Genomic DNA, 13855 nt, shown 5'->3' with positions numbered 1-13855 from the left:
AGAGGTCTCTTCCAACCTAAAAGATTCTGTGATTCTACAGCAGAGATGCAGCAGCAAGGACTCTCCCCAGTGCCACTGGGAAGCCACCAGCACCCAGCACTAGAAAAAGACATGGATTGAAGAGGCTGCCATCATGCCTACCCACAGCCCTCTCCAGTCACACTGAAACCAGCTCCTAGATCCAGGGCTGCATCCCCACAGACAATGGAGACCTCTCAGTGCCCAGGGGCAGACAGAGCCCTCACCCCATGGTGGCAATGCCTGCTGAGCCAGAGGGGCTGAAACACCCAGCTCCACCACAGCAGGCCAGAAACCCTGCCCTGCGCCAGCCTGGGACAGCAGCCCAGACGCTTCCTGACTCATTTGCTCAAACAATATTTTTATTATGCAGAGATTGCTCATGACACAATGACACCCTTTTCCAGCAACCTGCTTTGTCCCAGTCCACTGCGGGGACGGGGTGTGGTACCTGCCAGTAGGAGGAGGATGGGAACAGGCTCCCCACGGACCCTCATCCACCTCTAGATCCAGGGTGAGACACGTCGTTAAGAGTCCCAGCATGTGCAACCACCACCCAAATAGCAACTACAGCTCCTGGCTGCCAGCCCAGCCTTTGAGCAGCAGGGCAGGGTGAAGGGCAGAGACCATGGTGCTGCTGAGCACCAGTCTGGCCATTGAGAAGACCAGAAGTATCAATGCAGCTCTTGCAGCAGCCTGGGGAGCAGCTCCTGCCCTCCTTCCCTGGCCAGAGCTGTTCCTCCTCACTGGAAGCCTCGCACGACTGCAAAGGGGGACAAAGAAGGGCTTTGGCACAAGGCCGGGCTGCTCACAGCACTCACACTGTGTGTGCTGGCCCATGGCTGGCAGCCATTCATCTTCTGAGTCGACCAGCACCGTGAGGGAGAACTTCCCGCGCTGTGACTTACTCCCCCTTCTTCCAAGTGGTCTCTGCCCCATGGGACACTCAACAGACATCCCCAATCCCAGCGCCACAGGGCTGTAGCACAGGCTCTGCTCATGGGTCTTGTGAGAGAGTCTCAGGTTCACAGTGCCAAGGCAGCACATGGCCCCTCTGTGCCTCAGGTCTCGGCACAGCAGGAGCACATGCTAGTGGGGGCATAACAGAGGTTGGAGCCCAAGCCTGTCACTCATTACCCATCAGACAAGGGATTCTGCTAAGCCTGGTCTTACCCATCTGCCTAAAGGAGTTGCTCTCAGTTTGCTTCCAAGGGTAACTGATCTCACAGACCGTTTGAAGAGCCTGAGACAGAAGATGCTACTGAGCACAGCCAAAACCCAGGACACATCCAGGCTCTGTTTCTCCCCCAGCTGCTCCAAGCCATAGGAATGTGCACAGTCTCCAAGCCGTGTGGAAGCCCTGCCCGCACGCTCTGGGGGTCCCTTCACCCCCTCTGCGAGCGCCCGTTCTCCCCGCCGGAGCCACACAAGCCCTCATTGTGCAGGCTCCCAGCCGAGGGGGTGGCAGCGCCGCAGCAAAGACAAGGTGTCTCCAAATGGAGGATGTGAACATGAACCTCCCAGCCGGCTTCCTTCTGCCCCCCTCCACCCCCTTCAGCTTTTCTAAAGAAAATAAACACGAGCAGAACCTTCCACTCACTGTCCCCGTCCAGCACGCGGGACGCACAAAGGGACATTGCTGCCGCACCAACAGAGGGTCCCCTGAATGGCCGAGCACAAAGGCTGCCTCTGTCCCGCCGGCAGCCAGAATGTCAGAGGGATTATTATTATTTTGGGAGGGGGTCGGGGGGTGATTTGGTCCTGAATAAGGTCTCAGTTCAGCTACTTCCAGTGCCCCGCACGCAGCATCAGAGCTCCCATTTAGCAGAGGTGAGCTGCAATTCCCACCCAGCCCATTAAGCGGATTTACGGTTCCGCGAAAGGAGGCCGGTAGCAGCCAGCGCGATAACGGCCCCGGGCCGAGCACAGGCGCCCCGGGACCTCCAGGAACCACGCGTCTGACACCCATAGGCACAACCGCCGCAGAGCTGCCACGCAGGAGGGGGAGACCCACTCTGCCTCTTCCCCGGGAGGGGTGGCTCCATCTTCACGCAGGCAGCCAGGAAGGCTGTCAGACGGACTGCGTTTCCCACCTGCTCAGCTCCCCAGGCCCAGTTTGCCCAGCTGCAGTGGATGCAAAGGCCAGTGGCCACTCTGACAGCTCCACTGTCACCCGAGGAGCACCTGGGACTGCTGCTTATGCAGTGAGAAGACCAGCAGATCCTTCAGGCTACGCTGAGAACCACATGCTCCCAAGAGCAGCTTTCTTGCCTTCCTTCAATCTACAGAAGAATCAAATCCCAGAGCCAGAACTCTGCCCTGAAAACACCCTGGCACTGGAAAAAGGCAGGGCAGGAAAAGCCGTCGGGGACACTCTCAGCCCCAGTGGGAGCTATGAGCTGTGCCAGATTCTTGGGGCTCCTGAGCTACCACCAATGGCACCCACCTCTCTGTTGCTCAGCAAGTTAAGAGGAGCTTAACCTCTGCATGGCTGCAGCTCAAGTAAAGACTCCAGGATGTGGCTAGAGTCCCTCTGAAAAGAAGCAGGGGGCAAGTTAGACCCTGCCACAGCTATCCCTAAACCAAGATGGAACCCACAATTTAGGGAAGGGATAATCTTTACTGTTTCCTCAGTCTCTCCAGGCAGTGAAAAGCTTTGCTCATGCTGCTAACCCAATTTCAGCCACCAGCAGACTAGAGTGAACTGTGTCCTACTCCATTTATCTGCCAGGAGGACCTCAGACTTCTGCTTCTTTCCTCTGAATCATCACAGCTCTGAGAGGGAAGCCAAGATGGCACAGAAAGCCAAAAAGCCACTATCTCCGAGCAGCACTGCTGGCCAGCTGCAAAACAGCCTGGCCAGGGCACAGCAGGACTGGAACCAACGGACTCTGCCTGCTTGATGACTTGGGCACCAAGAGTGACCCTCCCATCCAAGGAAAGCTTGGAAGCAGCCAGGGCACAGAGACAGCCCTGGTGGTTATAGTCCCATCAGCTCTGTAGGATGCTGATGGGTGACACAGGATGGACACAGTCTGACCCCTGCTGTGACTTACTAGCTTGGACAACCAGTTTTACAGGACTATTGCCCAGCTCACTGAAAAGTCACCTCAGCCATGCCATGTGTCTGCCTCCACAGCTCCTCACTAAGAGCTTTTGCAGGGCTCCTTTGATAGCACATCCATGATGAGGCTGCATCTCTGCAGCTTCAATGTTTGCTGCTGGCTTCCCAAAGGGTCCTGCAAGGCCACAACTCCACCAACTCTGCCTGGAGCAGCAGAGAACGAAAAGGCTCCACAGGACCTGTGAAGCCCTGGCATGTGGTGCCACTTCAGGAATAGGAGCCTGTTGATGTAACTGGCAAGTGGAGCAGTAAGCAATGCAAGCCAAAGCTTTTGTGCATGAGCTGCAGTCTAGCTCAGACACCCAGCGCCCAGCACACAGTGGGACCAGCGAAAACCAGCAAGGCCCAATATGGGCTTCCATGCAGACCGTGGCAGGGACATTCCTTGGGCCTCACAGGAGGAGCTACTGGAGCCTAGGAACAAAGAAGTGCCTCTGCAGCAGGCAGCAGCTCAGGGGCCAGGGCAGGGGGCTGTGCCATCGCAAATGAGCTGTTTTATGTGAGCCCTGGGAGCAGGTCGGCTCTGTGGAAGGCTCCAGCTCGTTTTCTGTGATTGAGTCCATTCTTACCCACCTCTCCTCTTCCCTGGCCAATCCCTTCCAAAAGTGGGAGGGTGCTGCCTGCCAGAGGAGAGGCCCCGAAGGCAGCTGCCAAAGCAGTGGGAAGCGCTGCGAGCCCAAAGCAAGGCTGGACCTGCCTGGAGAAGGAGCTCCTATCCAACAGCTCGCTGTCAGCTCCAGCAGGCTCTCCCCATTTCCCTGGAAGCTCAGGCCTGAGCAGGCTTGTCACTGAACTGTTTTTCCAGCCTCCAAGCCTCAGAACTGAGACTCTTCCACCTGAAGAGAGACATGCTTGGCAGGAGAGTCAACAGAAAGAATAGGGAGAGCTGCAGTGTCTTGCTGACCGGCAATGGACTGCCACAGACATCACCGGCAGAGAGAGCTCTACTCCTGTCCAAAAGCAGACAACCAGAACAATCCTTCCACACCAAGCAGAACAGTTACAGAAACATAAACCAAAAGCCAGAGCTATACTCAATTTAACCTACCAAAAACTTCATCAGAACCATAACAAATCCAACTAAGGAACAAATTAGGTCTGCTGCCAGGCAGGAGCAGCCCTGGGGAAGGCACACTCCTGACAATTGATTCCCAGGATGGGGAGAGGATGGCTGGGACCCTGCCAGCAGCTCCAGGCACATGCATTTTGTTTCCTTTCCCAGGCAGAGCATCACAGGCTGCATTAGGGCATGAAGTGTCCCAGTTGGGATGGCTTGAAATGCCCCTTGCATGTCCATGCATGAGCTGGTCACTTCCCCAGCCTGGCTCCCCTCTCCTTAAGGAAGGAGTCTCCCAGGGGTGCAGGCTCCCATGGGACTGGCAGAAGTCTTGGAGCTGTGGCAAATCTCAAAGGCCAAGAAGCAAGTCTGTCGAGGAGGGAGCAGATGCCAGGCTAGACAAGAGAACATGGCTTGGGCAGTACCTTTCTGGCAGAGTAAGGCAGGCTCTGCAGCTTTAAGAATCCTCCCTCCCAGCCCACGGTGTCAAGGAAAAATCTGACACGTTTTTTCTGGTGGATGTAAACGGAGGAGCTAGCACAGCCAGTTGCCTTTTCCATTCATTTTCCACACAGCCCTCTGGGACAGCTGCTAATGAAAGAGCTGATTGTGCCCCTGCCCAGGAGCAGGCAGGTAGGGTGGGAGCAGCAGTGGCTCTAGGAGCATGGCACAGAGGGGGTGTTCACACAACTTGGGAAGAGCTGCAGGGGAAGGAGCCCTGGGGCAGAGACCCTCGCTGCAGACTGCTATACAACAGCAGCCCAAGCAACTGGCAGCCCCAGCCCTGCAGCTGCCTGGGGTGGAGGTTCAGGTCCACACAGGCTTTGCAAGCTGGTGGTGGCAGCCGCAGAGCACCCTGCATGGCCCTCACTGTCCCAGCAAGACGAGGTGACACCCACAGGAATGGCAGCCTGCCCGTCACAGAGACCACAGTGGGGACAGGTTTTGTAGCCTGCATCTGCAAGTGCCAGGGAAAGGAGCTCACCTCAGCCCCCAGCACAGGGGAGAGTCTGAACCAGCCCCATATCTCCCTGAGGCAAGAGCACTCAATACCACCTCAGTACCAGTTCTGTCTCTTGTGAGTGGTGAAGCTTTGCTTGGAAAAGACAGAGCAAACCTCTTCCAACCCTGCACAGCCCAAGCCCTGAATGGCCACCTTTATGCAGTAGCTGCTGTCATGAGCCACAGTCTGGTGACCACAAATAGCTGAGGGGTTTGTGTTTCCATGCAGGCTGCAGCACCCTGGCTAATGGAGGTATAGTTTCCGTCACACCCCAGCCCTGACAGGCAGCCCACAACGGCATCTCGTTCCCTCCTGGGGCAGAGGACAGCACAGGAGCTGCTGTGGCCACCACCTCTCTTCCCACCACACACCCACGGGCAGGGGATGTGGCAGGACCCACATGGACCTCAGCCAGGACAAAGGTTGAAGGGCCCCAGTGGGGTCCAGCTCATACATACATTTCCCACCGCTCTTCAAGAGGCTGCTGAGGCTGACAGAGGCGGTGCCCAGCAGCTCATTCCACAGGGTATGGCAGCTCCACACCTTCAGGTCCAAGTGGCTCTGAGCTGTGACATTCCTGCAGAGACCAGGGAAAAGGGACATCAACATGGCCTCATCTCTGCTCCATATCTGGGAGAGAGGGCAGTGCCCAGCCTGCCAAAGCCAGGGAGCAAAGAGAGGTAGGCAAGGCCACAGGGCCTCCCCCCTGCCACCCTCCCAGTCTGGCTGTCCCCAGCAGCATCCTCATTGGGGAGCAAAGATCTCTGACATCTCTGACATACCCCATCTGACATGGGGTATACTGGGGAGCTCAGGTTCAGCACCAGCCCCATGGCACACTTACACGATGAGGATCTCGTTCCAGAGCAGCTCAGAGCTCCCCATCTGCTTCCCAGTCTTCTTGGTCTCGCTGGGCAGGCCATCACCTGCCACCTCCACAAAGCAGTTCATCCGCGACGGGCGGCTCTGCACCTTGGGCTTCACAGACACCACTGGACAGGGGGAACAGCAGGGGAGTCAGGCAGATGCAGGGGAGACCCTGGCTCCTGCTCCGCACACACCCACACTCCCCATCCCTGCCAGCTCGGGGAGGGGCACAACTCACTGCAGAGTCAAACTGCTCTGGGGAGAGGGGCAGCAAGGACAGATTCTCCTGGCAGCAGCAATGGCTAGATCCAAGTGCTCCTATGGGCAGCCCTTTCACCACTGCCCGTCCCACTTCACCCACGCTTCGGCTTCACACCTGGGGGCTGTAGGAGTGTCATGCTCCACACAAACTCTGCCTAGGACTGTGGGTAAAGTGGGGCAAATGGACTTCGTGGTCGTTGCTGGAAAGAGGCACCCACCAAGGAAGGCAAGGCCACCTCCCAGGTCAGGCCCAGAGGATGGAGCTCCAGGGAACGGAGCTCATGGGGACAGGAGCCACCTCGTGGCCATTTCCGCGGCAGTGCCACGGAGCCACGTCCTGATGGCTGCAGAACCCAAGTGATGGCCACTCTGCTTCCCTGGGTGCCCAGGGGATGCACAGCAGCACTGGTCACCCCCAGCCCCCTCTCTTCCCTAGAAGGTCTCCAAGCCCAGAGCTCAGGCAGAGCACACACCTGGACAAGACACACCCAGAATCTCCACTCTCCATTGCACCTCCAGGGAGGCAGAACTCACCTTTCACAGAGAGCTGAGACTTCTCGCTGGGCGGCCCAGCCCTGGCCCTGCTGGAACTGGCAGCAGCCATGGCATCACCCCCGGCTGGAAGCAGAGAGAAAGGAGATACCTCAGCACCACTCCCACCACAGAAGGGAAGGCAGGGTGGCACTGGGATCACAGGTCACCCCCTCTCGGTCCAAAAGCAGCCTGGCCACATGGCAGAGCAACTCGGCAACAGACAGGCACACAAGTACCACAGGACGTCAAGGGTTGGAAGAGATCATCGAGTCCAACCCCTCTGCCAGAGCAGGACCATAATCTAGCTCAGGTCACTGAGAAACACATCCAGACAGGCCTTGAAAGTCCCCAGAGAAGGAGACTCCACAACCTCTCTGGGGAGCCCGTTCCAGTGCTGTGGGACCCTTATAGAAAAGATGTTCCTCCTTGTGTTGAGGTGGAACCTCCTGTGCTGCAGCTTCCATCCATTGTTCCTTGTCCTATCCCAGGGAGTGAGGGAGCAGAGCCTGTCCCCCCCACTCCTGACCCCCAGCCCTCAGATATTTATAAACATTTATTAAATCCCTTTCAATCTTCTCCAGACTAAACAGCCCCAGGTCCCTCAGCCTCTCCTCATCGGGCAGTGTTCTGGTCCCCTAATGATCCTTGCAGCCCTCTGCTGGGCCTTCTCCAGCAGATCCCTGTCCCTCTTAAACTGGGGAGCCCGAAACTGAACGCAGTACTGAAGATGGGGTCTCACTAGAGCAGAGGGCTCCCTCTACCAGGCTCCCTCTCCTGATAAACCAGCGCTGTACTGCAGACAATAGCAGTGCTGCACCCTAGGCAGAGAAACCCCCATTCAACAGCACCACCATGTCCTGAAGACAGCAAGCTGAGCAGTGCTTAGCTCCCTGGACACACTATTTGCATGCCTGAAGCTCACCCCGATCCAAAGGTCACTGATGACTGCAGCCAGCACAAGGACAGAGCCTTCTCCAAAGCCTTCAGCTATCTCATGCCCTGCTCTGTGCTGCTGACCAACCACAGCGCCTCACAAACAGCCTGCACGGCCACCAAGTAAGGGACCTCTCAGAAAAGACAAGACAATGACACCAGTAGAAGAGAGGAAGGTCCATACACAGCCACATCCCTCATCAACTGTCTGGGCCTCTTCCTGGCATCAAAATCCCACAGAAGGTTGGTCCCAGCTACTCTAACGCACTGTGGAGGGGATGGGGACTGTAGAGAAGGATCACACTGCAGAGCAGGCTATAAGCCCAGGCCTCCACTTTCCCAGGTGCTCACCACCCTCTCACACTGTCACTGCCGCCACAGGCACAGTGCTTCCCCCTGCCCCTTCTGCTGCAGTTCTCCCCTGGAGTCGCCCACAAGGGTAGGAAGGACACAAGCTGTAATACTGAGGAACGCCGGTGGCACACGTGGCTGGGTGCCTCTGCTGAAACCACCGACCACAAAGCAGAAAGATGAGGTCACGAATCATGCAGAAGCACGAGGTGCTCCGTCTGGGAGCAGACGGCTCTCAACTGGCACCACTCTCCCAAGCCTGCGGGCAGCACCCATCCTCTCTGCAATTCCCAGGCAAAGGAGGTGGAGAGGATGTGCCAAGTGTGGACAGCTGTAGTGGGTGTCAAGGTCATGGATTGGAGGGTCCCTGTCTGTGCAAACTCCAGACACAGATGCGGGGGCATCTGCTGCCCACTCCTGGGCAGGAGCAGAGAGGAACTCAAATCCTGTCTGGGACATCAGTGAGAGCACAGACAGTGTCAAACCTGATTCCTCTCTCAGGCCATCAAAAACAAGGGCACCTCTGCTGCCCAGTCCTACCATGGAGTGCCTGCCTCTTCCATCTGGGGGAGGGACGTGTGAAGAGGAGGCAAGAGCACGACCGGGTCCCTGCCCCATCCATACCCATGCAGACGTGTCTCTCTTCTCCCTGCCCTCTCCCCACACTCTCATGAGACCATCCCAAGCTCCATCCCAAAGCCACGTTCCTTTTTAAACCCCCTCCTGTGAACCGGGCTCTCCACTCTCCACACGACTCCTGTGTGACTTCACCCACATCCCCCCAGCATGGTAAATCCCTCCCAGCATACCAGGTACAGCCAAGCCCTGGCCGGTGCCCCCTGCAGTCTCCACCTCTGCACGGAAAACCTCACTTGGTATCAGACCTCCTGCTGTCAGCTCTGTTGGGCGGTGACCAGAGGCTGACACACACCCACCTCCTCGCCGTCACAAGTGGAGCAGCACTGACTTACGCAGGGAGGGCTTCCACCAGGCTAATTGCACTTCCTGTTACTGCTACTGCTATCCCAATTATCCTGCCCCACAGATCACCTCGGCCTTCCCTTAGGATATTGTTCCTCCTTGTGTTTGTTATGACTCTCCAGCTCCACATCACCACTTACTTCATTAACACCATTAAGCAGGCCCACAGAAAAAGGCCAGGCAGTGTTCCTTAGGTAGCACCTCCTGCACCAGCCCTTGGCCAGCCCCTGGGTTCAACAGACCAGTGAACTTGTCCTTAAGAACCTTGTACTCCAACACCAGTGACCTGCTCCTCAGGGCTACTGTGGTGAGAAACACAGCGGTAGGACTCTGGGTCCTTGATCCTCCCTCACAGTCACTGGTGCTGGCTCTTCCTCTTCTCCAGCTGCCCTCACAGGGACACAATCCTCACCATCCCAGTTGCTCTCTGACAGCTCCGCCAGAGAAGGTGGCTTCATTAATCACCGAATGTTGCCTTTACAGAGCCTTTCCCAGCCCCAGACCTTACTCCCTTGTAGCCCTGCCACTCTCCACCGAAAGGCAAGTCACAGACCAGTGCCACCCCAACATGTCTGTCTGTGCTCACAGACCCGCCTGAACGCCCCGTGACAGAAGAGGGCTCCAGGCCAGACTGATCACTGTTTTCCTCAACGGACCCCTGCACCCCAGGTGACAGCACAGACTTGTCCCACTTGGGCTGTACATGTCCTTTTGTCTTTTAACCTTGGCTCGCTTCCCCAGATCCTCTTTTTCTGTTCCTACACGACTTTGCTGTCCCTTGCTTACATGTTCCTGGCCAGCTTAAACACCTCCCCACTACCAGAACCACCTTCCATGTTCAGAGCTGTCCCCAGGCACAGCTTTCCTCTCACATATCCTCTTTCCGCTCTATTCACTGCTTGGTCGCCCTGTAACTGGTGGAGGCCCGGGGCGGCCCCGCACCCGCGAAGGCTCTCCACTCCTGAAGGTCAAGGCTTCCCCCCCCAGCTCCCCTCTACCGACGGCCCAGCCTCGCCTCCCGGCGACGCCAAGAGCCCTCCTGTCTTCTTGCTAACGCAACGTTTACCCGCGGGACCGCAGAGTCAGGGCAGCACTCCCGAGAGCCGGGCACACCCCCCCTCGCCGTTACCGGGATCGGGCCGGGTCGTGCCCCGCCACTGCGTGCTGGTTTGCCCTGTACAGAAGAGGGGCGAACAGAAGAGACGCGGGCGCCGGGGAGAGCGAGAGGGGCCAGAGCACCGCAGGCCCGGCTGGGCTCTGTGGGCCGTGACTGCCGCCCTAGGGGCGACGCGCGGGGAGGTGGTGGCCAGGTCAGACCTCTGCGCGGGCCCCGCTACCTCAGGGTGGTACCGGCCCGCTGAGGCGAGGCCCGGCCCAGTACGAGCGGGACCCGCGGCCGAATAGCTCCCGGCACCCGGGGCACCCAGCCAGCTCCCGGACGGCCGGGACGCAGAAGCCGTACCGGAAACCCCCGTCCCGTCCCGCCGCCCGAGTTACCGGCAACAACTCCGCTCCCGCTTCCGGCTCCAGCGCGCGCCGTCATGTGACACCGGCGGTCACCTGACCGCCGCCCGGAACCGGTCACGGGGTGGCGGAGCCGCCGCTCCCGGCGTGCCCCGCGCGGAGCAGCCCCGGGCCCGGCGCGTCCCGCGTGGCGGCTGCGGGCGGCAGAGCCATGGGCGGTGCGGACGTGGCGCGGGTGCCGCACGTCGTGGCCGACACCGGCGCCTTTCTCAGCGCCGCCCCGCTGCAGGTACCGGATTGGGGTGGGGGGAGATGGGGAGGGACCGGGAGGAACCGGGAGTAGTGCGGACACCGGGCCGGTCTGACGGCGCTGCCCGCAGGACATCGCGGAGAACCTGTACACCGTGCCCGAGGTCCTAGCCGAGATCCGCGACAGGCCGACGCGCCGTCGCCTGGCCGCGCTACCCTGTGAGCTGCGCCTCCGCCGCCCGCGGCCCGACCTGCTGCGCCTCGGTGAGTACCTCACCGGCACGTAGGGAGCTTGTAGAACGGAGCGTAGAGCCTGTCCCTCTGGCCTGGCGGCTCCCTCCTTTTCCCTTCTCTTCCGGGCCCCTCGCTCCGAGAAGCACATGGAGGTGCCGGAGTGAGTGAGGAGAAGGGCAGCGAAGCTGCTGGAGGATTTACAGCACAGATCTTGTGAGGAGCAGCAGAGGGAACTGGGGTTCTTTAGCTTGGCGAAAAGGAGGCTGAGAGGAGACTTTCTGGAGTGGTACAAGTCCCTGAAAGGAGGTTGGAGCCAGGTGGGGGTTGGTCTGATCTCCTGGAGAACAAGCAACAGGATAAGAAATAGTCTTAAGTTGCACAAGGAAGATTGAGGTTGGACATGAGAAACGATTTCTTCCTCTTGAGGGTTGCCAGGGCCTGGACCAGACCACCCAGGGCAGTGGTGAAATACTCATTTTGGGAGGCTGTGGAGAGGTGGTGCTGAGGGACATGGTTTAGTTAACAGTCGGATTTGATGATGCTAATCAACTCTTCCAACCAAAACCATTCTCTGCTTTACTCTTCTCCCGAAAGTGACCGAGTTCTCCAAGAAGACTGGGGACTACCCCAGCCTCTCAGCTGCTGACCTGCAGGTTCTTGCTCTCACCTGCCAGCTGCAGGATGAGACTGACGGCCTTGGCTGCCTCCGCTGGGAGCCCCAGGACAAGGTAAGACCCACTGCCAGGGATGGGGCTCTGTGCCTGAGTTACCTCCCTGACACCCCATGCCACTCCCCCAGGTGAAGCTCAGCTCCACTCCACGGCACCCTGAGGCCCCCCTGCACCTTGCTGGCTTTCACCTGCCCACTAAGGTAAGGGACAGTGATGCAGTACCCTGAAGTATGCCACTGGAGACAGGGCTGTGGCCCCATTGAGCCTACAGGCAGTAGCAGGCAAGGGGCCCCCTGTCTTGTGTACCCCACAGCACAAGCACCCAGGAAAAGGCCAGAGTCAGCCCAGCCCTGAGAAGAGAACAGTCCCATCTGAGAGGGACGAGTTCAGCTCCTTCCTCTACTGGCGAGCCCCCCTGCCCAGCATCGAGGAGGAGCTGCAAGAGCTGCTGGTAAGACCTGGAGCCTCCTCCCTGTCCTTGCTTTCTGACCAGAGCGCTGTGTGTGACACAGCTGACTGTCATCTCCCCACCAGAAAGCTCAGGCTATCTCTGTTAGTCCTGAGACCACTGAGGAGCACCAGAGCTCTGAGGATGGGGCCAGTGCTGAGGAAGAGGAAGATGAGGATGAGAGTGACAATGAGGGCTGGATAACCCCCAGCAACCTCAAGCAAGTTCAACAGGATACAGGGCACTGCAACACTGCTCCTATAGATGTCCAGGTCGGCTGTGTCACCACTGACTTCGCCATGCAGGTTGGTGCTGGGTGCTGCTCTGCTTGAGAACAGCTCCACCCGTAAGAGCACAAGGTGGGGGCTGAGGGGATGTGAATGTTGAGGGGTGATGAAACCAGCAGAGAGACAGAGAAGCTCACTGCTGAATCCCCTGGGCAGCATGAGACCAGCTTTCTGACAGCCTCTTGTACCTAAAAAAACAGCTGCTTCCCTCCGTTGCAGAGGCCCTTGGTATCACATCCATCAGCCTCTTGCTGCCTGGGCTGCCAGCCCCCAGGTAAAGCTCCTGCCTGGTCCCAGCTCAGAGTATCCTGGTTTTTGCCTCCTTGCAGAACGTGTTGCTGCAGATGGGCCTCCACGTGCTGGCAGTCAATGGCATGTTGATCCGGCAGGCCAGGAGCTACATCCTGCGCTGCCACGGCTGCTTCAAGTGAGTGTGCGCTGCCTGCTGGGGCCAGGTCCTGCTGGAGGAACACCTTTGGATTCTGTTGTCCAGAAAGCAGTAAACCCTCTCTGTCCCCATCTTGCAGGACCACCTCAGACATGACCAAGGTTTTCTGTCCCAACTGTGGTAACAAGACGTTGAAGAAGGTGTCGGTGAGCGTCAATGAGGATGGGAGTCTGCACATGCATTTCTCCCGCAACCCCAAGGTGCTGAACCCCCGAGGGCTCAGGGTGAGTAACTGTAGGTGCTGTGCTGGGTGACAGCAGCTGGGACAAGAGAGCCTGACCTGTGGCTGGTGGGCTGGAGGGAGCCCTTGCCAGGTGGCAGCTGAAGCAAAGCTGTGATTGTCCCCTAGACGTTCCACTTGACTTTGAGGCTTCTTCAAGGGCCTCCTGAAACAGGTTTAACAACCTCTTGTCTTCTGACAGTACCCACTGCCAGCCCCAAAAGGAGGGAAGCATGCCAACAACCCTCACCTGGTGGAAGACCAGCCCTTCCCACAGCAGCGGCTGTCCCGCAAGGCCAGGCAGAAGACCAATGTCTTCGACCCAGACTACATCGCTGGGCTCTCGCCCTTCGTGGAGAACGACGTCTACAGCCGTGCTGCCAACCTGCAGATCCGGGATGCGGCGCTGGGCGCTGGCAGGAGGCGCCTCAACCCCAACGCCGTCACAAAGAAGTTTGTGAAGAGGAGGTGAAGGGCAGGACCGTCCCCCTGCTGTTGCATGTTGCTGCTTGATGGCTCCAGGTTGAGGCCTCTCACAGCATCCTTATCAAGAGTCTTTTAGGCTTCTCTGGTGCCTGAAGCACAGCTGTGACTGGAGGTGACAGTTTCTGATGCAGGATTCCTGATGAAGTGGGGGGAGCCAGGTGAGATAGCAGCTTCCTTGCTCCAGGCCATAGCTGTGTTAATAAACACCAGAGCACAATC

General features: G+C 58.3%; 2 protein-coding genes across 4 annotated transcripts in view; one reads left to right on the top strand and one right to left on the bottom strand.

Moving 5' to 3' along the window:
• Nucleotides 1–10765, bottom strand: part of WWP2 (WW domain containing E3 ubiquitin protein ligase 2) — a 43144-nt gene extending 32379 nt beyond the window's left edge. The window contains exons 1-4 of one of the 3 annotated variants that reach the window (XM_064160204.1): nucleotides 10627–10765; nucleotides 6865–6948; nucleotides 6047–6194; nucleotides 5661–5779 (exon numbers count right to left, since the gene is read on the bottom strand). In XM_064160204.1, coding sequence (XP_064016274.1) covers nucleotides 5661–5779; nucleotides 6047–6194; nucleotides 6865–6948; nucleotides 10627–10672 — 397 coding nt within the window. In that variant the 5' untranslated portion in view covers nucleotides 10673–10765. Of the gene's footprint in view, nucleotides 1–5660; nucleotides 5780–6046; nucleotides 6195–6864; nucleotides 6949–10195; nucleotides 10259–10591 lie in introns of those variants that run through there. The other 2 variants (XM_064160205.1, XM_064160206.1) reach the window with 2 other exon arrangements.
• A 31-nt stretch (nucleotides 10766–10796) lies between these two features.
• On the top strand, nucleotides 10797–13855 carry NOB1 (NIN1 (RPN12) binding protein 1 homolog). Its single transcript, XM_064160208.1, has 9 exons — nucleotides 10797–10882; nucleotides 10974–11106; nucleotides 11671–11804; nucleotides 11876–11947; nucleotides 12061–12198; nucleotides 12282–12500; nucleotides 12812–12909; nucleotides 13010–13154; nucleotides 13353–13855. Exons 1-9 carry the CDS (start codon nucleotides 10805–10807, stop codon nucleotides 13620–13622), a joined length of 1287 nt encoding a protein of 428 aa, XP_064016278.1. The 5' UTR covers nucleotides 10797–10804; the 3' UTR covers nucleotides 13623–13855.

The sequence above is a fragment of the Pogoniulus pusillus genome, chromosome 20 (genome assembly GCF_015220805.1).
Source record: "Pogoniulus pusillus isolate bPogPus1 chromosome 20, bPogPus1.pri, whole genome shotgun sequence".
NCBI classification, from domain to species: Eukaryota; Metazoa; Chordata; class Aves; order Piciformes; family Lybiidae; genus Pogoniulus; species Pogoniulus pusillus.
Note: the sequence above shows the minus strand (reverse complement) of the source record. Positions and strands in the feature narration are given on the sequence as shown.

What these genes read in the sequence shown, in the direction of transcription:
- NOB1 (XM_064160208.1), top strand. Translation starts at nt 10,805, where the DNA reads ATGGGCGGTGCGGACGTGGCGCGGGTGCCGCACGTCGTGGCCGACACC. An exon ending in GCTGGGAGCCCCAGGACAAG is followed by an intron (nt 11,805 to 11,875) that starts GTAAGACCCACT and finishes CCACTCCCCCAG; the next exon opens with GTGAAGCTCAGCTCCACTCC. An exon ending in TGAACCCCCGAGGGCTCAGG is followed by an intron (nt 13,155 to 13,352) that starts GTGAGTAACTGT and finishes GTCTTCTGACAG; the next exon opens with TACCCACTGCCAGCCCCAAA.